This window comes from Podarcis gaigeae (assembly GCF_964106915.1).
Source record: "Podarcis gaigeae genome assembly, chromosome: 2".
NCBI lineage: Eukaryota > Metazoa > Chordata > Lepidosauria > Squamata > Lacertidae > Podarcis > Podarcis gaigeae.
Window position 1 is genome coordinate 114,042,476 of NC_139679.1, and position 24,565 is coordinate 114,067,040.

The 24,565-nt window shown below is 51.2% G+C and overlaps 2 protein-coding genes across 2 annotated transcripts in view; one reads left to right on the plus strand and one right to left on the minus strand.

Annotated features, from left to right (window-relative positions):
- LOC310837988 (E3 ubiquitin-protein ligase TRIM11-like) overlaps positions 1–24,565 on the plus strand; it is a 1,016,249-nt gene that overhangs the window by 884,562 nt on the left and 107,122 nt on the right. The window lies entirely within an intron of this gene.
- The window catches only part of SKIC2 (SKI2 subunit of superkiller complex), a 51,575-nt gene continuing 28,846 nt past the window's right edge, over positions 1,837–24,565 (minus strand). The window contains exons 21-29 of the mRNA XM_083723239.1: positions 23,306–23,443; positions 21,345–21,449; positions 19,502–19,664; positions 17,044–17,170; positions 14,387–14,597; positions 11,025–11,135; positions 9,932–10,150; positions 9,190–9,330; positions 1,837–2,163 (exon numbers count right to left, since the gene is read on the minus strand). Coding sequence (XP_083579365.1) covers positions 1,963–2,163; positions 9,190–9,330; positions 9,932–10,150; positions 11,025–11,135; positions 14,387–14,597; positions 17,044–17,170; positions 19,502–19,664; positions 21,345–21,449; positions 23,306–23,443 — 1,416 coding nt within the window. The 3' untranslated portion in view covers positions 1,837–1,962. The remainder of the gene's footprint in view (positions 2,164–9,189; positions 9,331–9,931; positions 10,151–11,024; positions 11,136–14,386; positions 14,598–17,043; positions 17,171–19,501; positions 19,665–21,344; positions 21,450–23,305; positions 23,444–24,565) is intronic.

Below are 24,565 nucleotides of genomic sequence, written 5' to 3' on the forward strand. Positions count from 1 at the left end.
AATGCAGCCTCAAATCACATTCACCTTTTTTGAGTGCTCTCCAGCTTATTATAATAATATAACAAAAATTATTATTTATTCCCCAGCCACTCTGGCCGGCTCCCAACAGAATATTAAAAACACGATAAAACATCAAACGTTAAAAACTTCCCTAAACAGGGCTGCCTTCAGGTGTCTTCTAAAAATCAGGTAGTTTTTTATTTCCTTGACATCTGATGGGAGCTTGCAACAGACCTCGCAAGGTAGAGATCCTTAAAAAAAGTAAAAATAAAGTGCTGCTGTCAAGCCAGGTTACCCCCAAGCCCCACATCCCAAAGCTGTATTCTCTCTCTCTTTAAAATTATTCATTGGATTTTCCCTAAATGAGGAACTTCTGTTTTTTGGTTGGTGTTGGGAAGAAACAGAGTTGTGGCCTTTATATAAGCCTTCTGGGACCTGATAGCTATGGAAGCCCAGGAAGAGCAGGAAACTCGCACCTTCCATGCATTTAACTTGTGTGCATTCAGCTTTGGCAAATTTTTTTAACAACAAAGATAGAAGGGGGTGGGCATCTGGAAAAAAAGAATTTGGCAATCCCACTCACCTTTGTGTTTTGACTATATGTGATTTTGGGCTTTAGGCTGACTTTTAAATCCCTAAATCAGGCATAGGGAAACTCGGCCCTCCAGATGTTTTTGGGACTACATTCCCATCATTCCTGACCACTGGTCCTGTTAGCTAGGGATGATGGGAGTTGTAGGCCAAAAACATCTGGAGGGCGAAGTTTGCCTATGCCTGCCCTAAATGGCCTTGGCCCAGTATACCTGAAGGAGCGTCTCCACCCTCATCATTCAGCCTGGACATTGAGGTCCAGCTCCAAGGGCCTTCTGGTGGTTCCCTCACTGTGAGAAGTGAGGTTACAGGGAACCAGGCAGAGGGTGTAGGAATGAAAATCACGGGAGACGAGTAGTAGGTGTCATGTGAGAGGCGTCTGCCGGGGAAGCCCCGGGAACTCTCTTTTATTGAATATTACAAACATTGCCACAGGTGTGGTTGTGGCTGATTGGTTGATACAAACACAAAGAAACTCATTGCCTATTGGTTAATGCAAATGCAAGGCGGGAATTACATGTGAGGGGTGGGAATTACATGTGAACATTAATCACTGGTAGATTAAAGGCTGGGAAACGAGGTTGGGACTAGACAAGCATGAAACCTCCTAACTAAAGATTAATATGGCATGAAACAATTACTAATGATTGATCATAACATGAAAGAATACAATAATCAAGTTCTATAGATGTGGTCAGCTATGCATGGAGTACAAGTCACCATGAACTTTAGGTGAACGGAGCGATGAGGGAATGTCTTGGTGTTTGGAGCAGGTTCGTACAGTGTGTGCAGAAACAGAGAGAAGATTATAAGCGAGACTTCCCAGAATGCAAGAGAAAAGAAGCAATACTTCCCATAGCAAGACTTCCCATAAGGCCACAGTTATGTGTAGAAAGAGATGCAATGCTTCCCTATAATGCAACAGTTATGTGCAGAGGGAAAACATATGTGCAGAAGGAAAACTTCCCTTTAAGAGGGCCTTCTCGGTAGTGGCGCCCTGTGGATGTCAAGGAAATAAACTACTAACTGACTTTTAGAAGACATCTGAAGGCAACTCTCTTTAGAGAAGTATGTGATGTTTGATCGTGTTTTTAATATTCTTTTGGGAGCAATCCCCAGAATGCAGCCCCTGTGCAAGTTGAGAGTCACCAGTGCTATGCATGGGCCTCCGTCGCCAACAGACCCTAACCCAACACAGCCTCGCCCTTTGCATGTGTCAGAAGGAAATTACCCACTCCCCTTAAGTCAGCAAAAAAATTTAATATTTTATTGCGTATACCTGCAAGACGCATTACAACTTTTCAGACGTTGGGAACAGAGAGAGGTGCATTTTGAGGGGGGTGGGAAGAGCCGAAGGTGCTCCCCCCTTCCTCACTGGGTGTAGAGGCTGGCAGCAAAGACAATGTCCCTCTTGATCATGTTGGAGGCGGCCTCCATCTTGGCGTGGAGTGTCGGCTCCCCGGTGACGCGAGCCGCGTTGCGCATCTCTCGGCAGGTCTCGTCCAGGCGCTGGATGCAGCGGACGATGATCCCTTCCTGCACGTCTGTCAGGCGGGCGATCTCTGCAAACGGCTGGCGAGGGAGGAAAGGAAGGAAGTTGTGGCTCTTGCCTTGCAGGGGGTTAAGCTATTGCAGGGGTCAGCAAACTTTTTCAGCAGGGGGCCGGTCCACTGTCCCTCAGACCTTGTGGGGGGCCGGACTAGATTTTGAAAAAAAAATGTGAACAAATTCCTATGCCCCATTGTCAGGGGTTCAGAAGGAGAGACACAGGAGGGGGAGCAAATGGAGAGTGAGGAGGAGGAGTACGAGGGGGGCGCAGGCAGTGACAGTGGCCAGAGTTATTCCACAAGCCTCTCTAGCGAATCGGAGGACTCACAGAAGGGAGCGCCGGTGGCCAGAGCAAGGGAGATTCCAAGGGAGAAACCTCAAGAGGGAGGGGCCAGCGGGGAGTCTCTGAACAGCAGCTGGAGATCAGGGCCAGCGTCTCCACCAGAGCGCAGTGGGGAGGGGGAGTCCCAGGAGTCGGGACCAGTGTCCTCACCACCAGAGGGAGGAGAGGAGTCAGGTTTGGCAACACCCACATCAGGAAGCGGGGAAACGGTCAGAAGGAAAGTCACCGGCTGGGCGCGCGCGCCAAGTTCAAATGTACAGGAGCGCGGCACAGCGGGGAGCCCGGGAAGGGAGCCAGGTCCTAAAGCCCGCCGGAGGGAGGGGCAAGACTCAGGAGGCTCCGCGTCAGAGGAGTCCAGGAAGGAGGGAACCCCAGAGGGCAGAAGGACCCAACGCAGGAAAGAGCAGCGCAAGAGGTGGAGCCAGGCTAGAATCTTAAACTGGTGTGGGTGGAGCAGTGAGTCAGAGGGGACTTAGCCGGTCTAGCGTTAAGACGTGGGCCTGCGCGCCCAGAGCTTGGAAATGGAAACTAAACTTCAATAAAGACTTTTGTATATAATATCCACTGGGCGTTGGTCCTCTGTGAGCTGGGACCTAGCGGCAGTCCTGACAGTAAGTCCCCTCACCATTTTCACCAATTTTGCAACCTCGTGGAGTGCGGGAAAGCAGCGAGGGGTGAAGATTGGTGCTTCGCGAGCTCACGAAAAACAGGGAAATGACTACCGAAGAGAGGATAGCGAGTTTGCAAAACGCAGTGACGCAGTTGACTGCAGAAATTGCGGCTTCCAGAAAGAAAGAACAGGAAGCAGCTGCTGCCTGCCAGGATCTGCGAACCAGGTTAGAAGTGCTAAGTACACAGAGGCTCCCAGCCACCAGACCAGAAGGGATTGGGCTGGGAAACAGAGGAGGGAGCCTGGTATCTCACTTCAATGGGGACCTGCAGGAGTATCCTAACTTCAGAGCAGATGTGATTTATACATTGCAGCTGCTTGACAAAGACTTTAAAAATGAGGGAGAGAAAGTGGGATTTATTATTTCGCATTTGCGGGGGGAGGCAAAATCGTGGCTGCGCAATCTATGGAGAGACAAGGATCCAGCCCTCCAAAATGCGGCTGCCTTCATTAAAGTGATGGATGCGTGTTTTTTATCTGAGATTGATGTGGATATCGCTAGGAGGGAGATTCACGGACTAAGACAAGGTAAAGCCACTGTGAGGCAATATCATGCACGTTTTTTCGGATTGGTGAATGTACTAGCCTGGGAGAAAGAATCGCCTGCCGTCAGAGACCTGTTCTGGGAGGGGTTGAGCGGAGCTGTGAAAGATGAGATCGCAAGGGGGGGAAGACCCCAAACCACCAAGGAAGTGGTGGAACGGGCACTCTCCATTGGGGTTCGGTTGGAAGGACGCCCTTGGGGCAGGGAGGAAGGGCATTTGGGACGCACGCCAGCGAAAGGACTGCCTCCCTTCCCCAAGGAGGCGGCGCGCGCTCGATCCATGCCTCCGCTGGGAGGGGGAGAGGAGCCGATGGAGATAGGTGGTGCTAAGGCTCACTCCACAGTCGGAGCCCTAACTCCGGGAGCAGTCAAGATGAAGCCTCCTAGAGGAACCAGGAAGTGCTACATCTGCGACAGTGCTCAGCATATGGCAAAAGAGTGTCCCCAGCGGTTTCACAAGCATACTGCAGCCGCAGCGACAGTAACAGACGCAATTCAGCAGAGGGAGTCGCAGCAGGAAAACTCCACTGTCTGGCTGGAGATGGCATCTCTGGGGACCAGCCAGACAAGTCAGTGAAGCAATCCCCAGGGATCTTACAGCCCACCGACCCCCTCCCACCCAAACCAGTAGTGCAGCTCACCGCATCCCTTCAGCTCCCCAATGGGCTACTGGTGGAAATTCCCATCACCGTAGACTCGGGGAGCAATGCAGATTTTATAGACATGCAGTTCCTCCAGCAACATGGCATAGCCCTTCTGCCAGCGGCGGTACCTCTGAAAGTCGTCACAGTGGACGGCAGGGAGCTACTGGGAGGGCAAGTGCTACAGCAGACGCCGCCAATGGTGATGCGCATTGGAAACCACCGTGAGGTCATCAGCTTCAACGTCACCCGCCTGTCAGACACGCCCATAGTGTTGGGAATGAGTTGGCTGGATAGGCACAGCCCAGCATTAGCTTGGTACCAGCGGCAACTGACCTTCGGCTCCTCTTACTGCGCAGAACACTGCATCCTGGCGGACTTGGAAGATGAGGGGCACGAGGATGGACCACAGCTGAACTTGGGCATGTTGCAAGCGGTGCCTAACAAATACAAGGAGTTTTTGGAGGTCTTCTGCGAGAAAGAGGCGGATAAGCTGCCACCCCACAGACCCTACGACTGCAAGATCGACCTCCTGCCCGGGGCGACGCTCCCGACGGGGAAACTGTACTCCATGTCTGAGGATGAATTGCAAGAGCTCAGGGAGTTCATAGATCACAACCTGAAGCGGGGATTCATCCGGGAGTCCAAGGCGGCAGGAGGCAGTCCCGTGTTCTTTGTAAAGAAGCGGGACACGCCCCAAAAGAGGCTGGTCGTTGATTTCCACTTCTTGAACCTCAAGACCAAGCCCTCAGCATTCCCTATGCCCAAGATCGATGACCTGCTGGCGACGGTGAGGAAGGGTCGCATCTTTACCAAGTTGGATCTGCGCGGAGCGTACAATCTCATTCGCGTACGGGAAGGCGACGAGTGGAAAACAACCATGTTTACGCCGCTGGGCACTTATGAATACAGAGTTATGCCTTTTGGATTAAAAAATGGTTCCCACTGCTTTCAAGCCTTCATGCATCATGTCTTGGCGGGTCTCCTCTACAAGAAGTGCGTCTGCTTCCTGGATGACATCCTAATCTTCTCGGAATCGCCGGAGGCTCACGAGAGAGATGTTAGGGAAGTTCTGCAGAGGCTGCGGGAGCACAGGCTGTACGCCAAGCTGGAGAAGTGCCAGTTCGACAAGACGGAGGTGGATTTCTTGGGCTACAAACTGTCCGACAAGGGACTGGCTATGGACGGTGCCAAGGTACGTGCAGTACTGGATTGGAAGAGCCCACGCAATAGGAAGGAAGTACAGAGGTTTGTCGGTTTTGCCAACTTTTATCGCAAGTTCATCAAGGGTTTCGCCATGCAGACAGCGGCCATCACCGACACCCTCAGTTCCAAGAAGAAGAGGTTCATCTGGACGGAGCAGGCAGAGCAGTCCTTTCAGAAGCTCAAGCAGCTCTTCGCTTCCGAAGAGAACCTACTGCACGTAAATCCCAGCAGGCCCATGAGAGTGGAGACGGACGCCTCAGACAGGGCCGTGGGAGCCGTTCTGTTGCAGCAAGACCACCAGGGGGACTGGAGGCCGTGCGCTTTCTACTCCAGAAAACTCAGCAAAGCGGAGCAGAACTACACCATTTGGGACAGGGAGTTGCTGGCCATACATGCAGCCTTCAAGGCGTGGCGGCACTTCCTCGTCGGAGCCAAGCACACGGTGCAGGTCCGCACAGACCATAAGAACTTGGAGTACTGGCGCACGGCGAGGTTCCTGAACCAGCGACACATCCGCTGGGCGGAGTTCTTTGCAGATTTCGACTTCAGAATTGAGTACATCCCAGGAAACAGCAACGTCTTGGCGGACGCGCTGTCCAGAAAACCGCAGTATCTGGAGGCAGAGGCACCGGCGGCGGCCAAGCACATTTTCACACCACAGGCGTGGGCATGCGCGTCAGCCACGGTGGACCTGGACGCGGTGCGCCGCGCGCTGCGAACAGACTCGTTCGCCCGAGCCAAGATGGAGGAGGTGTGCAGTGGCAAGGCGAGGGGCGACGAATTCCAAGTGCGAGACGGCCTGCTCCTACGCAAGGGAGTCCTCTACGTACCAGGAGACAGCCTCCGCGCGAAGGTCCTGCAACAGCTGCACGACGCGCCCAGCGCGGGGCACTTCGGCAAGGAGAAGACGGTGGACTTAGTAGCCAGAGACTTTTGGTGGCCTAAGATGCGGGGGGATGTCGCGGACTATGTCAATAGGTGCGACACCTGCCAAAGGGCTAAGCCTGTGCACCAGCCGCCGGCGGGCCTGTTGGAACCGCTACAGACACCGTTCGTACCGTGGGAGAGGGTAGCCCTGGACTTTGTCACAGATCTACCCAGCTCAAGGGGCAAGACGGCAGTGCTCGTGGTAGTGGACCTGTTCACCAAGATGGCCCACTTCATTCCGTGCGCGAAGGTGGCCACGGCCGAGCAGACCGCTAAGATGTTCATAGACCACGTGTTCAAGGTGCACGGCCTACCACGGTCTATTTTGTCCGACCGGGGGCGCCAGTTCATCTCCAACTTCTGGCAAAAGCTGATGGGATTCCTGAACGTCAAGGTCAGCCTGGCGTCGGCGAGACACCCGCAAACTAACGGGCAGGCGGAAAGGGTCAACGCCATCATGCAGCAGTACCTGAGATGCTACGCGAACCAGCAGCCATCGACCTGGGTGGACTATCTACCGTTGGCCGAGTTTGCCTACAACAACACGAAGCACGGGTCCACGGGGGTGACCCCATTTTTTGCCAACTACGGGAGGCATCCCAGAACCTTCCCGGGTCTGGACACAGTGCGGGAGGGGGAGCCACAGGGAGCAGAGGAAGTGGCAGCGGAGTTGCAGGAGATCCACGAGCAGCTCAGGAGGCAGTTAGAGTTGGCAAAACAGGCTTACAAAGTGCAGGCAGATCGACACAGGAGGGTTGGGGAGGACATCCAGGTGGGAGACTGGGTCTGGTTGGCAGCACAAGCAGTTCCAGCCAGATCGTTAGCCAAGAAGAAACTAGGGCACAAGCAGCTAGGGCCTTACCAAGTAGAGGCGCAGATCAACCCAGTGGCCTTCCGGTTGACACTCCCGGAGGGTTCCAGAATGCACCCGGTCTTTCATAGATCAGTGCTCACGCCCTACAGAGAGCCCCACAGGTTTCAAGCACCGGGGAAGGCGCCAGACCCGCTCAGAGAAGCGCCCAAAAAAGGGGGGTCGCCGAAAGGGGAGCCACTTAATGAAGCCACTGAGATTTTAGACTCAAGGTGGGGGGAGGACGGGATTGAATATCTTCTCGCCACGGAGGACACCCCGGCCAGCGCCAACAGGTGGGTGCCGGATTACGCAGTGGAAGAGCAGTTGCTCAAGGAAGAATTCCACACACTTTTCCCGCACAAGCCTATGCCGGCGGGCTTTTTCGAGGATTGTTTGTTCACACCCACACTCTAGGCCAGCACTTTCCGGGGTTTCTCGTCAGCTGAGGACTCGGCTCCGGGAGGCAGCTCTCCGGAGGGATCACTTTCAGGTTTTAGCACGGGGGGATCTTATTGGTGGGAGGACCAACCCGAGGTGGGCTGGCGCAGAGACATGCCGAAGGGGCCCTGGGAGGTGGACCCCCATCAAACAACAGGGGGAGGAGGGCTCTTGGGTGATTTGGGGTCGAGCGCAGATTTCGAGCACACCGCGCAGGAGATGGAAGCGGAGGAGGTCGTCGTCGACGAGCCCATGGGGGACTTCCCGGACTTATCTCGATGGTTGCAAGCCTCAGGGGACGAGCTGTATCCTGGACTCACCCCTACAACAATGGAGCACCCGGAACCCGCACCGGAAGAGGGGGAGGGGGGAAGGGGGGGCTTCGAGGGGGGGATGGATGTCAGGGGTTCAGAAGGAGAGACACAGGAGGGGGAGCAAATGGAGAGTGAGGAGGAGGAGTACGAGGGGGGCGCAGGCAGTGACAGTGGCCAGAGTTATTCCACAAGCCTCTCTAGCGAATCGGAGGACTCACAGAAGGGAGCGCCGGTGGCCAGAGCAAGGGAGATTCCAAGGGAGAAACCTCAAGAGGGAGGGGCCAGCGGGGAGTCTCTGAACAGCAGCTGGAGATCAGGGCCAGCGTCTCCACCAGAGCGCAGTGGGGAGGGGGAGTCCCAGGAGTCGGGACCAGTGTCCTCACCACCAGAGGGAGGAGAGGAGTCAGGTTTGGCAACACCCACATCAGGAAGCGGGGAAACGGTCAGAAGGAAAGTCACCGGCTGGGCGCGCGCGCCAAGTTCAAATGTACAGGAGCGCGGCACAGCGGGGAGCCCGGGAAGGGAGCCAGGTCCTAAAGCCCGCCGGAGGGAGGGGCAAGACTCAGGAGGCTCCGCGTCAGAGGAGTCCAGGAAGGAGGGAACCCCAGAGGGCAGAAGGACCCAACGCAGGAAAGAGCAGCGCAAGAGGTGGAGCCAGGCTAGAATCTTAAACTGGTGTGGGTGGAGCAGTGAGTCAGAGGGGACTTAGCCGGTCTAGCGTTAAGACGTGGGCCTGCGCGCCCAGAGCTTGGAAATGGAAACTAAACTTCAATAAAGACTTTTGTATATAATATCCACTGGGCGTTGGTCCTCTGTGAGCTGGGACCTAGCGGCAGTCCTGACACCCATTAATAACCCAGAGATGCAATTGAAATAAAAGGACACATTCTACTCATGTAAAAGCATGCTGATTCCCAGACCATCCGTGGGCCAGATTTAGAAGGCGATTGGGCCGGAGTTGTAGTCCAAAAACAGCCAGAGACCCAAATTTGGGGAAACCCTGGACCAGATGATCCTCGGGGTCCCTTCAAAGTCTACAATGCTAAGACCCCTGCAGTGGGGTTGGGCAAATAAAAACCGGGGGGGGAAAGGGGCGAGGTGGTTGGGGTCTTACCATGCCGCGGGCCCATTCATAGACCACCTCCACCAGCCCAAATTTGTACTGTTCCACAAAGTCCTCCACTGACTCCTGGAGGCCGCACTTGCGCTGCAGCAGGGCGATCTCCTCAGCCACCGACCGGATGTGCTCTATGCCCTGTAGGGGGAAGGGTGGTGTTACGAAAAAGGAGCAATGCAGCAGCAAGCTGCAGCTGGCTGGAATGTCAAACAGGATGTTGATGTTTGTGGCTGTACCGTGGGAACGAAGGGACAGCCTATTCACTGTACTGAGTACCGGATGTTAGTTCAGTGTGTCACCTGACATGTACTGGAAGTACAGGGGTGGAGTTTCTCTCTCTGCTGTTGGTGTTTGGAGAGTACAGACGTGTTTCTCTGTACTGCTGCATAGACAGAAATAAAGGCATGTAAATACATTTCTGTCTGTCTCTTTCCCCCCTCCTGGGGAAGACAGGGAGGAGGGAAGAGTGGTGTGTTCTTCTCACGTTTGAGGAGAATCGCCGATAGATGACCTTGCCTGTCTCCTGCCGGGAGTTGCTGACAGGGAGGTCAACAAGGAACTCAAGCCGGGTGCCTGGACAGTGGCAAATTCCTCTGATAGTCTTGAAGATTCTGACAGGTGGGTCATGAGAGTCAGACTCTGGGAGCTGCTGCCAGGCCCCCACATGTACATCAACGCCCCTGGCTGGCTCTATGGGGCTTTGGCTTCTCCTCCCCGCTCCCCCTTCCCCCCGGCTCACCTTCTGCAGGACGGAGGGCAGCTGGGGCTCCACCCTGGTGCGGACCTGGCAGACGGTGCAGCTGAGCAAGGCCACAATCTCCTCGGGCCGCAGGTCGGTCAGGGCGTTGTCCAGCAGCAGCTGGGTGAGCAGCAGCTCGTGGTTGCTGATCTGGCGGGCCACGCTGCCTTTCAGCTCCACGGCGCCGCCTTCGTTGATGTAGCCCAGGGAGCGCAGGACCTGGGGGGGGCAGACGGGGCGCAAGGTGACCGAGGGGGGAAGGAGGAAACAGCAGCACAGGATGGGGCTGACACACACACACACATCTATTTTGAACACAACCGGGGGCACCTCTGGGTCACTGGTGGATGTCCTTGGATCAAACCTATGCTTCCTGGTGCCATAAGAAAGCTGCAGAGATAGCGCAGGATAGTGCGCACCCCAGAAATGATCTCTTCCAGCTTCTGCCTTCTGGAAGAAGGTACAGGGTTATAAAGACGAGGACTAGCCGCCTGAGAAACGCTTTCTATCCAAATGCGATTTTGGTTTTAAACGCTGTGTAAGGAGTGGCGCTGTGGGTTAAACCACTGAGCCTAGGACTTGCTCAGAAGGTCAGCGGTTCAAATCCCCACGACAGGGTGAGCTCCCGTTGCTCGGTCCCTGCTCCTGCCAACCTAGCAGTTCGAAAGCACGTCAAAGTGCAAGTAGATAAATAGGTACTGCTCCGGCGGGAAGGTAAACAGCGTTTCCATGCGCTGCTCTGGTTCGCCAGAAGCGGCTTAGTCATGCTGGCCACATGACCCGGAAGCTGTACGCCGGCTCCCTCGGCCACTAAAGCGAGATGAGCGCCGCAGCCCCAGAGTCGGTCACGACTGGACCTAATGGTCAGGGGTCCCTTTACCTTTAAGGAGTATATTGTATTTTAAAAACGGAGTATGAGTTTTTAAAGGGCTAACCAGGTTAGGGTAGCTGGGATAGCAGGCTTGTTGGTTTTGAATGTCTTATGTAGATTTTTATTTATTTTTTCAGTTTCGTTGTTCTGTATGGGACAATGACAATAAAGATTATCGTTATCGTATCCTTTTTGGGGTCTCGGTGAGGGAGCAGCTCTTACCTGGACCCGCTGGTGATATTCCGGCAGCAGCAGGAGGGACTGGTCAGAGAGCAGGAAGCGCAGCTGTTCCAGCTCCTCCAGCACTTGCTGGCGCTCCCTGAATCGCACAAACTAGAAGGGAAGAGGGAAGAGAGAGAGAGAGGAGATCAAACGTCGCCTGATGCTGGGAAAGGGAACTTGTGGCACTTGCATTGCTGCCGCTGGGACTCCAATTCCCATCAGCCCCCTACTGGGATAGGCAACAGTCAGACAGGCTGGGAGGTGTAGTCTTGCCGCACTCAGAAGGCCAAGTGTCCTCCCCACCTCCCACGTTTCTTCACTGCCTCCGGATGTGGGCAGATAAAAAGAGCTCAAGAACCACGTGTGCAGCGTTGCGCTTGTCTGCTGCAATTCTTTTTCTGAAAAAGAAAGAAAACCACACTGGGCTCCACCCACTCTCCCATGTTCTGTGGCTTAAGGATCACAGAGTTGGAAGAGACCCCAAGGGTCATCCAGCCCAACCCCCTGCAATGCAGGAATCTTTTGCCCAACGTGGGGCTCGAACCCACAGCCCTGAGATCGAGTCTCATGTTCTACCAACTGAGGTATTCCTGGGAATTGTAAAAATTATGTAAGTTGAACTGGGGTTGAGGTGCTCTCTCCCTGCCCCCATTTTGAAATCCTTTACAGTGGTACCTCGGGTTAAGTACTTAATTCATTCCGGAGGTCCATTCTTAACCTGAAACTGTTCTTAACCTGAAGCACCACTTTAGCTAATGGGCCTCCCACTGCCGCTGCGCCGCCTGTTCTCATCCTGAAGTAAAGTTCTTAACCCCAGGTACTATTTCTGGGTTAGCGGAGTCTGCAACCTGAAGAGTACATAGCCTGAAGTGGCTGTAACCCGAGGTACCACTGTATTATTTTATTCACATAATATACATTCTTTACAGCAAACAACTCCAAAATAAACAGGCAACTCCAAAATAAAATCATATGTAACAAAACCATAAGCCTCATGTTTTCATTTACACTGATCTCTCCAAACGTTTCCCTTTTTTAAAAAGGGAAATTCCCTTATTCTGAATAGGATTCCTTGCAAGAAAAGGGAAAAGTTGACAGCTATGTCTCTGAAACTTTTACTTGATATTTCTTGCTGCTTTCTGCTTTCCTTATTTAAATCTCTTAAATCCTATACCAATCTTTAACAATTTCAGTTAATCCCTTCACCTCCCTCCCCAACAACCCAGTACTCCCCTCCCCTCCACCCACGTGTGATCTTCTTTACCTACTATTATTTTTGTTACTGTTGTGTTATTCACTTTGTTTGTTATTCCATCCTATCTCTCCTCTCTTTCCCAGTAGCTGTTACAGAAGCTTCTGGGCCCAAATTACCAAATTCTGGCGTTCACATGCTTAGCTTCTCCTCCGAGGGCTTGGTTAGTTCGTCCCGGGCCAGTGTAAAACTCTATGCTTAAAAAATAAAATAAAAAACCCTGCACAGTGGAAATTCTGCAGCTGGCATGAATTATTTGGGAATGGGGTTAGTAGGCCAAAGGCTGACTTTATATGGCCCACAGAGATGAGATGGCACAGAAAAAGAGAGAGAGAGGGGGAGGGAGGGAGGACTAGACAACCCTCTGCTGCTTCACACTGCCCACATTTTGGGGGGCGACTCCTCCCACCAATTGCTGTGGCCCCCGGATTCACTCTTCCTGTGGGTCAATGGAAGAAAAAGAAAAACTCAATATAGTTCCAGACAGTCTGATACATTTTACTTCTGCTAGTCCCAGGTGGGCCAAAGCGCCATGCAGGTCAGTTCCACACCTGCAGACTATTTTTGTGTTGGTGTCTCAGGAGACAATGGAAGAGAGAGAAGTCAAATTGTCTGGAGAGCTCCAGCACCTGCTGCAGATGATAAGTCAATTTATGCTACTGCCCGCAGCTCAGCGGGTACAGCATGAGACTCTTAATCTCAGGGTTAATCTCTGAAGTTGGGAAAAAGATCCCTGTATTCCAGGGGGCTAGTGTCAGGAGTTCAGCCTACACTCAAGTAGGACCCTGGCAGAGACACATGCCCGCCTGGCATGTTCCCTCCCTCCTGGTCGATCGTTCGGGAGCTTCAAAAGCTTTCTTCTGCCTGAACATCACAGTGACTGATGCCAACAGACACCGGCACACTTAGGGATCCACAGAGTTTTCGCAGCTTGTGCGACAGACCTCAGCAACTCAGCATGTTGGCTAATCTATTTGCATATAAACACACACGGAGCACTGCAACGTGGCTCCCTCTCTCTTTCTAGCATCAGACAGCAAAGAGAGAAAGAACAAAGGACAATTAGTTCCCACTTCACAGAACACAGTAATAGAAACATCCTGTCTCCGACACTTCCCACTCTGTGGAGTCAAAACATACACCGTCATGTGAAAGACAACAATCCCATGACTGCCATCATGGAGCAAGAATTCTAACAGCTAGATGGTCCTCCACATATTGCCCAAATGGAGGTGACAGCTGATTAAGCCACAGGCCGCTCTGTATGGAGGAAGAAAAGGTGTTCTCCTTTTATCCAGCCTCATCCCAAATGCGGGACGTCGGCACCCCTGCACCCCACTTTCCTTTGCTCCCGAGGAGAGCGGCCTCAGCCAAGGGCGGCCTCCTTAGCAGAGCGGAGTGAGAGAGCTGCGCACTCTGGAGCTCACGGACGGCAAAAGCAGAGGCGCAGCTCGCTCCCTCCCGCAGCCGAGCCTCGGCTGTAAGGAAGGAGCAAAGGCTGCCTGGCCCATAGTGCAATTGACGGAAATTCATCTAGCAATCGACCAGGCGATCGCGGTCAACGCATTGGACATGCCTCAACTACAGTGGTACCTCAGGTTAAGTACTTAATTTGTTCCAGAGGTCCGTTCTTAACCTGAAACTGTTCTTAACCTGAAACACCACTTTAGCTAATGGGGCCTCCTGCTGCCGCCGCGCCACCGGAGCCCGATTTCTGTTCCTATCCTGAAGCAAAGCTCTTAACCTGAAGCACTAATTCTGGGTTAACGGAATCTGTAACCTGAAGCGTATGTAACCCGAGGTACCACTGTATACGATTCTATGATTCCTCCAAGGACTTCATTTACCGCCTGCCTGCATTCCAGGAAAAGCGAGAAGATATTCCCAAGCTCTTTGCGATCACATAGACTAGAAGTTCTTTATACACACACACCCTTTATTTCTGCGCCTATGGCCACATGCCATGTTTCTCCTGTGCTCGTTCGGAATCCCGGAAGACACGGCATCCTTTGGGGACTGGGGAGGCTCAAGGGGAGGCTTAATCTCCCCGTTCCTGCCACACCAGCCCTGCTGCATTGGTTCCCGCTCCTGCCCCCACTCCGCGACTGACCTCCGTGTGGAAGCGGGGGCTGTGCACGCACTGGAACCCCAGCAGCGCTTCCTCCAGGCGACGTGCCTTCACCACCCCTTCCACCACCTCCAGGTCCTTCAGCTGAAGGTCGTTCACAGGATCCAAGAGGGGGAGGCCCTCGGGGGAGCCCTCGGCCAAGCGCAGCAGCTCCTGGGTGGCTGTGGCAGCTGAAGGCCCGGGCGGATCATTCCTGCAGGGAGAGAGAGTGCGGAGGTAACGCTCTGCTTTGCGAAGGCAAACCCTGCACCAGACATGCAACCGCGTGTCAAGGAGCGTTATGCCTAAAAAAACAGGGTTTTCCCCCTGACCTTTTGTCCTCTCACAATTTTTTTGTTAGACCTATCGCTTGGCTGGAGCATGACCGGGAATGCAGACGGAATCAAGTACCTCGGGTTAAGTACTTAATTCGTTCTGGAGGTCCGTTCTTAGCCTGAAACTGTTCTTAACCTGAAGCACCACTTTAGCTAATGGGGCCTCCTGCTGCTGCAGCGCCGCTGGAGCACAATTTCTGTTCTCATCCTGAAGCAAGGTTCTTAACCTGAGGTACTATTTCTGGGTTAGGAGAGTCTGTAACCTGAAGCGTATGTAACCTGAAGTGTATGTAACCCGAGGTACCACTGTATTGGGGGGGGGGAACATTTTAGGGAAACACCTGCTGACACATGTATTTGCTAATGCTGGAAATGTGCTTAGATGGAATTACATTAAGCTCAGGGTGGTTTCACTACGGTTTCCAATTGTTGACTTCTGCTAATAAAAGGAGCCTCTACAGAGCTAGCCGGCAGCTTGTTTGGAGCATGCTTGCCAGTGTGCTTCTGTGCAGCTCACCTGCATCCAACCTCCTGTCGTCTCCGTTATTCCAACGAGAGAGAGAGAGAGAGAGAGAGAGAGAGAGAGAGAGAGAGAGAGAGGAAGGCATGGAACATCTTATTCTGCCTGATCTCTCCTTGCCGCAACAAACAGTAAACGCACCGAGTGTCTCTGGAGTTCTTGTGGTCTAAGGGCCTTCCCACAAACGTCCAGTTTGCTCCTCCTTCCCCTCACCCCCAATATACATCAAAATAAAACCTGAGCACGAACCACTAACATGGGCTTAGAAGTCCCTTGTCCCTGTGAGCAGCAGCATGAGGGTTGCTATAGCTGCTGTTACCCTTCATCAAACAGTTACAGTGGTGCCTCGCAAGACGAAAATAATCCGTTCCGCGAGTCTCTTCGTCTAGCGGTTTCTTCGTCTTGCGAAGCAACCCTATTAGCGGCTTAGCGGATTAGCGCTATTAGTGGCTTAGCGGCTATTAAAGGCTTAGCGGCTTAGCGGCTATTAGCCGCTTAGCGGCTAAAAGGCTATTAGTGGCTTAGAAAAAGGGGGGGGGGAAGCGAAAAAAATCGCAAGACTCGCATGACGTTTTCGTCTTGCGAAGCAAGCCCATAGGGAAATTCGTCTTGCGAAGCGCATCGAAAAACGGAAAACCCTTTCGTCTAGCGGGTTTTTCGTCTTGCGAGGCATTCGTTTTGCGGGGCACCACTGTAATTAATGAAATCTGCATACTGCCCTTTTAGTCGAAGATCTCAGGGCAGCTTACACACCATAAAAATACACGAGGTAAAAGCACAAACTTTCCAAGAAATGACAGGCCAGCTGGTATTTTTGTTGTCTTGTGTTTATCGTATGCAAAAAAAACCCTGCAGTTTTATAACAGTATGTATTTAAAGCAGATGAATAAATGAGTAAATTAAGTTAATTTGGAATACTGTGGTACCTTGGTTCCCAAACAGCTAGGCTCCTGAACAAATCTGCTCCTGAATGCCGCAAACCCAGAACTGAGTGTTCCGGTTTGCGAACGTTTTTCAGAAGCCGAACATCTGACGCGACTTACGCATCTTCTGATTGGCTGCTGGAAGCTCCTGAAGCCAACTGGAAACTGGGCTTTGGTTTTCAAACAGTTTTGAGAGTCAAACGGACTCCCAGAATGGATTACGTTCAAGAACCAAGGTACCACTGTATGCAGAAAATATAAAAAATAAATTTAAGGAACTGCAGAAAGAGGGGGAAGGAAGTCGAGTTTTGAAATGTTAAAATGATTGTAAATGTATTGAAATGTGTAAAAAATTGAAAATCATAAAATCATAATATCATATGCAAAAAAGGAATAAAACGTATTCTTTAAAGAACAATTAAAAATAACCACAAAAATGGTTCCCATTGCATTTTTGTTTTGTTTAAAGGCACTATTATGTGTAAGGAACACTTTGTCCTTGTAGAGATAGAATGCAGAGGGCCGGGCCAAAGCTTCTGACGTCCAGACTCAAAACACAGTCTGTGGAGGGATGGATGTCTCTGCCTCTTCTTCTGAGGCCAGATCATGAGATTTGGAAGTGTGGGAGGAGGGTGGGTAGGGGAAGATGAGGAGACATGAGAAGCTTCCTGGAGAGCAACAAGCTCTCCTATTTCTGCCCCCCGCACCCACCAAAAGTACTTTATGCAGTTCTGCTACAGCTGCGAGGACTCGCTCTCTGCCACCCTCCAACACTGAGCATGATCACCTTAGACACAAGGGATGGGGGAACCTGCAGCAATCCAGGTCTTGCTGACCTCCAGCTCCCACCCTCATCACCCGCTGGCAGGGCTCCTGTCTCACCTGAACCTGGGCATCTGGCGCTTCTTGAAATCTTCCAGGATGCGCTCAGCATTGACCCGCAGAGTTTTGTTTGTGATACCGAAAATGTCTGATGGGCCCAGTTTCTTTATAGTATGTCCGCAAGGTCCTACGTGGGATGGAGAAATATATATATATACATCCATATATTGCAACCCTCCATCGGCTGTCCCAACCCAGAACACAGGGCCAAAATCAACCATTTGCACAATTATGGATTCCTAGATGCATTGCTTATGTCTCAGCGAACTTCTTTTAAAAAATAAGTTTCTGGTTCTCTTGAACTAAATTATTGCCAGTGACATTTGAAAAAGGCTGTCTCCTCCTATTAAGCCCTCCGGCTTTTCTCCTGCTAGTTTGAAAAGAGTTATTTGGAACACACAACTTGGAATGTTATCTCACACTCGGTATTTATTACCCCTGCTATGCAAAAATCTCCAAATGAATCCGAACTTCAGTGTCTAAAATCCCTGGTAGAGGACAAGGATCGTGCGATCATGTTAAGGGTAGCCAAATTCTGTGCGATTGCCATAAAACATAGGGAACAAGCTGTGCTATCATAATGATTAAGGTTTTAAATGATAATTTTAGGTTATATGTTAGTGACTAAGTTTTAATTTATATATATTTTTAACTGTTGCTATATCTGTATTGTCCCTGCTATACCTAATTGCAAATTCAAATGTTTCCCTATCGTGTTTTATGACCTCCTTGATATTGTATGTGGGCTGGAACTGGTCTGTGACCGATATAATAAAATTCATTCATTCATCCATCTCACTTTGCGTTCCTTGTGGGAACACAAGCAGATTGTGATGGGATGATGAGCTGCTTGTGCGTAAAAGCTTAGTCCCTCAGAGTTTGCTCAGCTTAGCAAAGCTCTGTCTTTAGCGGAGCCCTTAAGCATGGCTCCCTCAATCGCTGGCAGAATCCGACAGTGGGCGTTTACGGAATTTACTCCAGCATAAAAGCTCCTTGAGGGACGCAGGTGGCGCTGTGGGTTAAAGCCTCAGCGCCTAGGACTTGCCGATCGAAAGGTCGGCGGTTCGAATCCCTGCGGCGGGGTGCGCTCCCGCTGCTCGGTCCCAGCGCCTGCCAACCTAGCAGTTCGAAAGCACCTCCGGGTGCAAGTAGATAAATAGGGACCGCTTACCAGCGGGAAGGTAAACAGCGTTTCCGTGTGCGGCTCTGGCTCGCCAGAGCAGCGATGTCACGCTGGCCACGTTACCCGGAAGTGTCTCCGGACAGCGCTGGCCCCTGGCCTCTTGAGTGAGATGGGCGCACAACCCCAGAGTCTGTCAAGACTGGTCCGTACGGGCAGGGGTACCTTTACCTTTAAAAGCTCCTTGACGGAAACGCGTCGTCTGGATTCTCGGCGCGACAGTTTCCGGCGAGGAGTGGGTGTACCTATGGGAGGTCCTGAGACTTCTCCGCTGTTATCGCTAGAAGACTCCCTGAGCCATTCCTTTGCCTCCCTCTCTCTCTGATATCCCATTTCCCCCCTGCTGGTGCCTTCCTCCGCTGCTGAGTCTCTCCTGACTTCTGAGAGCCCCTCCACCTCCTGTCTTTCCGATGGCAGTTCCCTGACACAGATCTGTTCACAACAGGCAAAAATGATGCTTTGCTCCCACCCCTCTTATTTAAAGGTCAGCAAAAGGGAGATCAGGATCTAGTCTGGGAAACCTGCAGTAGATCAGCAAGGATTTACAACTCCCTCTGTGTTATCTTATTTTTTTAGCAGCGATAACAAAAGGTTTCCCCTTCCTTGTAAGTTAGGCTGCTGAGATGAAGAAATCTGCTATGGATAAGGGGAAGACCAGGAGTGATCTTGTGTGTGAAACAGCTGCAAATTTAGTTCTGGTATTGTTGTTGTTTAGTCATTTAGTCGTGTCTGACTCTTCGTGACCCCATGGACCAGAGCACGCCAGGCACTCCTGTCTTCCACTGCCTCCCACAGTTTGGTCAGACTCATGCTGGTTGCTTCGAAAACATCCAACCATCTCATCCTCTGTCGTCCCCTTCTCCTTGTGCCCTCCATCTTTCCCAACATCAGGGTTTTTTCCAGGGAGTCTTCTCTTCTCATGAGCTGGCCAAAGTATTGGAGCCTCAGCTTCAGGATCTGTCCTTCCACTGAGCACTCAGGGCTGACTTCCTTCAGAATGGAGAGGTTTGATCTTCTTGCAGTCCATAGGACTCTCAAGAGTCTCCTCCACCACCAGAATTCAAAAGCATCAATTCTTCGGCGATCAGCCTTCTTTATGGTCCAGCTCTCACTTCCATATATCACTACTGGGAAAACCATAGCTTTAACTATATGGACCTTTGTTGGCAAGGTGATGTCTCAGGGTTCTTAGTAAAAAAAAAGAAGATGCAGAATCTGCCCTGTAATATAAAACCACAAACCTCGTTTCCCCCAAAATCAACCCCTATTTCGCCTTACCCTCTGGAAGGAAGAGCTTGGTGTGCAGAAGCTCATCAGGAAGAGGTACCTCTGGAGGGGAAGGGAGACCAGCCTCCTTGCAAGCAGCTGGGTCCCCCTCTGACAGCTTTTTCTCGCACATCACCAAAGTGCTGAAGGCTCGGTTGGCTGCGTCAGAGGAAACCTGAAATCAAGAACCCAGGAATGTGATTGGCAAAGGGGAGTAAACAGGCTACCTTTTCCTCGTCCAGCCTCCAGCCTAAACAACCATCCATGGGGTCGTCACAGTTGAGGTTGTGCATCCCTTGGCAAAAGGGAGCCAGAGACAGAGGGCAACTGCATCGGATCTGACACCGCTTAAGTGCGACCCAAGTTCTGCAGAGTGCTCAGGAGATTCGTGGAGGAAAGCTGCAGGTGCTGTTAGACTCCACCACCCATCAGTCCCAACTAGCACGGCCAACAGTTGGGAATGATGGGAATTGTAGTCCAGCAGCAACGCTGAATCCTCATCCCTATAGTCTGCTCTTCTTTTATTCTACCACAGGGGTCAGCAAACTTTTTCAGCAGAGGGCCGGTCCACTGTCCCTCAGACCTTGTGGGGGCCCAGATTACATGGGGGGGGGGAATGAACAAATTCCTACTGTATGCCCCACAAATAACCCAGAGATGCATTTCAAATAATAGCACACATTCTACTCATGTAAAAACACCAGGCAGGCCCCCCAAATAACCCAGAGATGCATTTTAAATAAAAGGACACATTCTACTCTTGTAAAATCATGCTGATTCCCACACCGTCTGCGGGCCGGATTTAGAAGGCGATTGGGCCGGATCTGGCCCCCGGGCCTTAGTTTGCCTACCCATGTTCTACCACAATGCTGATTAAATGCAGACTGACTTCAGCATCAAACCAGCTTTCTATCCACCCTACCTCCAAATTCTGCTTACCACCCCGCTGGAAGAGTTCTGGAGAACTTGCTCACAATTTTGTGACATTTGGGCTGGGTCCTAATACCAGCTAACACTGAGTCTCCAACTGCAAATTGCCCCCCTCCCCTGTCTAAATAGCTCAATGTTGCTTCCTTCCTCTTCTTAAAGAAAGTTAGATCCTGCCTTAGTGAATTTGTCAATCCATTTGTAGGCACTGTGTTGTTTAGATACCTGCTGAAAGATTATTATTATTATTACAGCAAGCCTACACAGACATATAATTTATGATTTAAAGATTTTGTTGATTTTGTCTTGCATATACCTTTCTGAACAGTTTTGGGGATTTTAGCAGCATTTTATCAACAATCTTCTTACGTTTGCACTTCTTAGAGTTTTATGATTAAGTGGTCTATAAGTCTTCCTAACTCTCTCTCTCTCTATATATATATATACACGTATGTATGTATGTATGTATGTATGTATGCATATGTGTGTGTGTGTGTGTGTGAGAGAGAGAGAGAGAGAGAGAGAGAGAATAAGTTGCTTGAGCAATAGAGAACAGCTTCTGTATGGAAAACCAAGAATCTAGTCCTCATGCTTGAGGAGACAATTTACATGCCAGGTTAAAAGTCTGGGCTTTTGGGTGCAGTGACTGAACAAGTCTCAGTCATGAGTCTCAATGCCCTACATATCATCTTCAGATCCTTGACTTTTCCAAGCCGAAATCTATCCATGAGCAAAACCAACCAACCAGCCAATACACAAGAGCATGCCTCATTTATCTTTCTTCTTGTAAAAAGCTTAGAGGTGGGTTTTTGTTTTGGTTTTTTACCATCAAGCGATAAAGAAATGTTATAAATCGATCAATCTACACCTATGAGCACTGAATTTGGGGTTCTTTAGCACATGGTGCTGGAAAAACTCCCCCACTTACCTGCAAGATCACCCCCAGGGCATTTCGGTGCTCTTGGTTTTTCACCACGATCACCCGTCCCACGGAAAGGGCCTTCAGTCCATTCATTGACTCCATGACTCGCCTCTGAAAGTGAGAAACAGCTAGAGGACGACCCACACGCAAACAGCACCCTTAGGTCACCATAACTGGAATTCTAAAACAGAAAGAACTCGTGCTCTGCTTCCAGGTTTTCTTCCAAAGTAGCCAGTCCTGTATCCACAACTTTGAGGAGCAGGAAGGATGCTGGATCCAAACCCCTCCTTGCTCCAAAAAGTCTTTCTCCTTCCTACAGACATAAGCCAGGTCAGAGGATGGCAACCCACGGTCCCTCTCTCCTTGAGATGCTTTTAAATCTTGATACCTTTGGCGAACATTCAGAACAGAACCAAACTGTAGCCTTCTTGGTTGCAGAGGTGAATGTGCAACAGCAACTTAGTACAGCGACGAGGGAACCTGCTTTGGCAAAGTTATATATATACACTGTGTGTGTGTGTGTGTGTGTGTGTGTGTGTGTATATATATATATTGCCAATCAGAAGGTCGGTGGTTCGAATCCCCGCAATGGGGTGAACTCCCGTTGCTCTGCCCCAGCTCCAGCCAACCTAGCAGTTCGAAAGCACGTCAAAGTCCAAGTAGATAAATAGGTACCGCTCCGGCAGGAAGGTAAAACGGCGTTTCCGTGCGCTGCTCTGGTTCGCCAGAAGCGCCTTAGTCATGTTGGCCACATGACCCGGGACCTGTACGCCAGCTCCCTCAGCCAGTAAAGCGAGATGAGCACCGCAACCCCAGAGTTGGCCATGATTGGACCTAATGGTCAGGAGTCCCTTTACCTTTACCTTTATACTCATTTAAGCAACCTTACATTATCAATGACTTCCCTTCTCTTTCCGTGGTTCATTTTGCATACCATAAATCCCTGCATACTTTACATGAACTAAACCATTCAGTATTCCATTGTTACATCCATCAAAACTTATTTACATTGTTGAATTTACCTTAATGCTGCCCTCATTTTCAAGTGTATACAATTTCCCCCCATACATTCAGTAAACATTTTCCAATCTTCTTTCAACATACGTTCTTCTTGTTCTCTTATGCCATACGTTAACTCTGCAAGCTGGGCGTATTCCACCAGCTTAAGTTGTCATTCTTCTTTAGTTTGGGCCCTTTTGGCAAAGGGGGCAAAGATCCCACGGGTTGTTCTATTTCCCCATGTCCAAGTGTAAGCGCCGTTGCTTACATGGCATTGTTTATGACAAAGAGGGAGATATCAGCAGGCTTGAGGTTTGTTTGAAGAACAAAGGGACTTTAGTAAAAACAAGCAAACAAACCTTCATGGGGACACTCACACAACCCAAAAACAGCCCAATCGAGACTAAGAACACTCTGTAGCCATGGAATACCGGCAGACTGCGGGCATTTTGGGGTGGATGGGAGAAAACTCAGGTGGGAGACGAGAAACGGAATGGAGTATCTTGAGAAGGGCCTGGCTGACATGGCTGGCACAGTGCGCACTCACACTACAGCCTTGTGAGCAGTTTTAAACTTGTGCCCCTAAAAAAAGGGGGAAGAGATTATCCCTCTCGTCACCACCTCTTGATCCTCAAGTGTCTCTCCTCCTGGATGAGACCCGAAAACTCCAAGTCGGGAAACGCCAACACATTCTTCTTTCCCTTCCTGTTCCAAGGGGAGCCAAGGCATGAGGCTGCCTGAATGCCCACAGCTGATCCCTCTCATTGAACAAAGCAAGCCATCCTATCCCAGTGCGTCTCATGGGGAACGCTGCAGCTTGAGTATTCTACCTTGGGCAGACGCATCAACAGCACCACCTAGAGGCACTGGGCGATACTGTCTAGCCCATGGGTCCATCAACTGCAAAACCACGGTCACTTTCTGCACCCCCGTTCTCCAGATTCCACCCCCCCCCCCAAAATCAGCACCTGTATGAGTTCCCGGGTCTCCTGTAGCTCTCGGACCACGTGATAATACTCCTCTAAGTCTCCAAGCTGTCCCGACAGATCTGAGGCTTCCATGTTGGCCAAGATGCAGCTCAGCTGGGCAATCCTGTGTTCGTGGACCTAGGAGGGAAGGGGGTGAGGGAAGGTGAAGCGATGTGAAGAGGGAAAGCCCCAGACTCTCCTAGAGGGGGGGGGGCACAAGACATAAGGGAGCCTGAACAGACAGCACCCGCAGGTTAGCAGAGAAGACGTTCTTGGCAAACAGAATGCTTCTAGTTTCATTCCCTGGCAGCAGGCAAGGGGAAAGTCTCTCTGGAGAGACTTTGCCAGTCAGAGCAGACAACACTGGGCTAAATGGACTAATTGCCTGATCCACTTCTAAAATTCTCATGTGTACACCATCCTGATCTTCCAGTTGCCTTCCAGTTTCTTCCCCACGTTCCTTTGGCTTCTTACACACAGTGGACGCTTGGGTTGCGAACGTGATCCATTCACAACTCGCAGCGTTAGCAACTCACATCTGCGCACGTGCGGGTTGCGATTTGGCACTTCTGCGCATGCACAAAGTGTGATTTAGTACTTCTGCGCATGCGCGACCACCGAAACCTGGAAGTGGCCCGTTCCGGTACTTCTGAGTTTCGGCGGTCCGTAACCCAAAAAAAAAACGCAACCTGAAGCGGCTGTAACCCGAGGTATGGCTGTATTTGCATGCAAACCTCCATCAAACACAGAACGGGAGCCTGCAGCCCTGCCAACGTTATTGGACTCCCAAGCCTCCCATCAGGCTCAGCCAGGATAGCCGACCAGGAATTATGGGAGTTGTTGTCCAGCAACATCCATGGGGCCACAAATTCCTAGCTCTGATCTACAATTTCCCTCTTATTCCTCCGCTCCTCCCATACAGCTTTGGACCTGTAGGTTGTCTGTCTGTCTGTCTGTCTGTCTGTCTGTCTCTCTCTCTCTGTGTGTGTGTGTGTGTGTGTGTGTGTGTGTGTTTAAGATCCTTAAGTTCTGGCTGCTGCCCAACTCACGCCCTGGACTTTCCAAGTGTCCTCAGGTCAGATCTGGTTACGACACCTGTCCTTTCTTCTGTTTCCCAGGGAGCCGCATACTGGTTGGGCACAGAGGAATGGTGGGAGACCCCAGCTGGGGAACCATCAAGGGAAGAAGGCGGCACAGCGCCCAGGGAGTGGTGGTGGTGGGACGACCATACGTGGTCAGGCAGAGAAGAGGGCACAGACT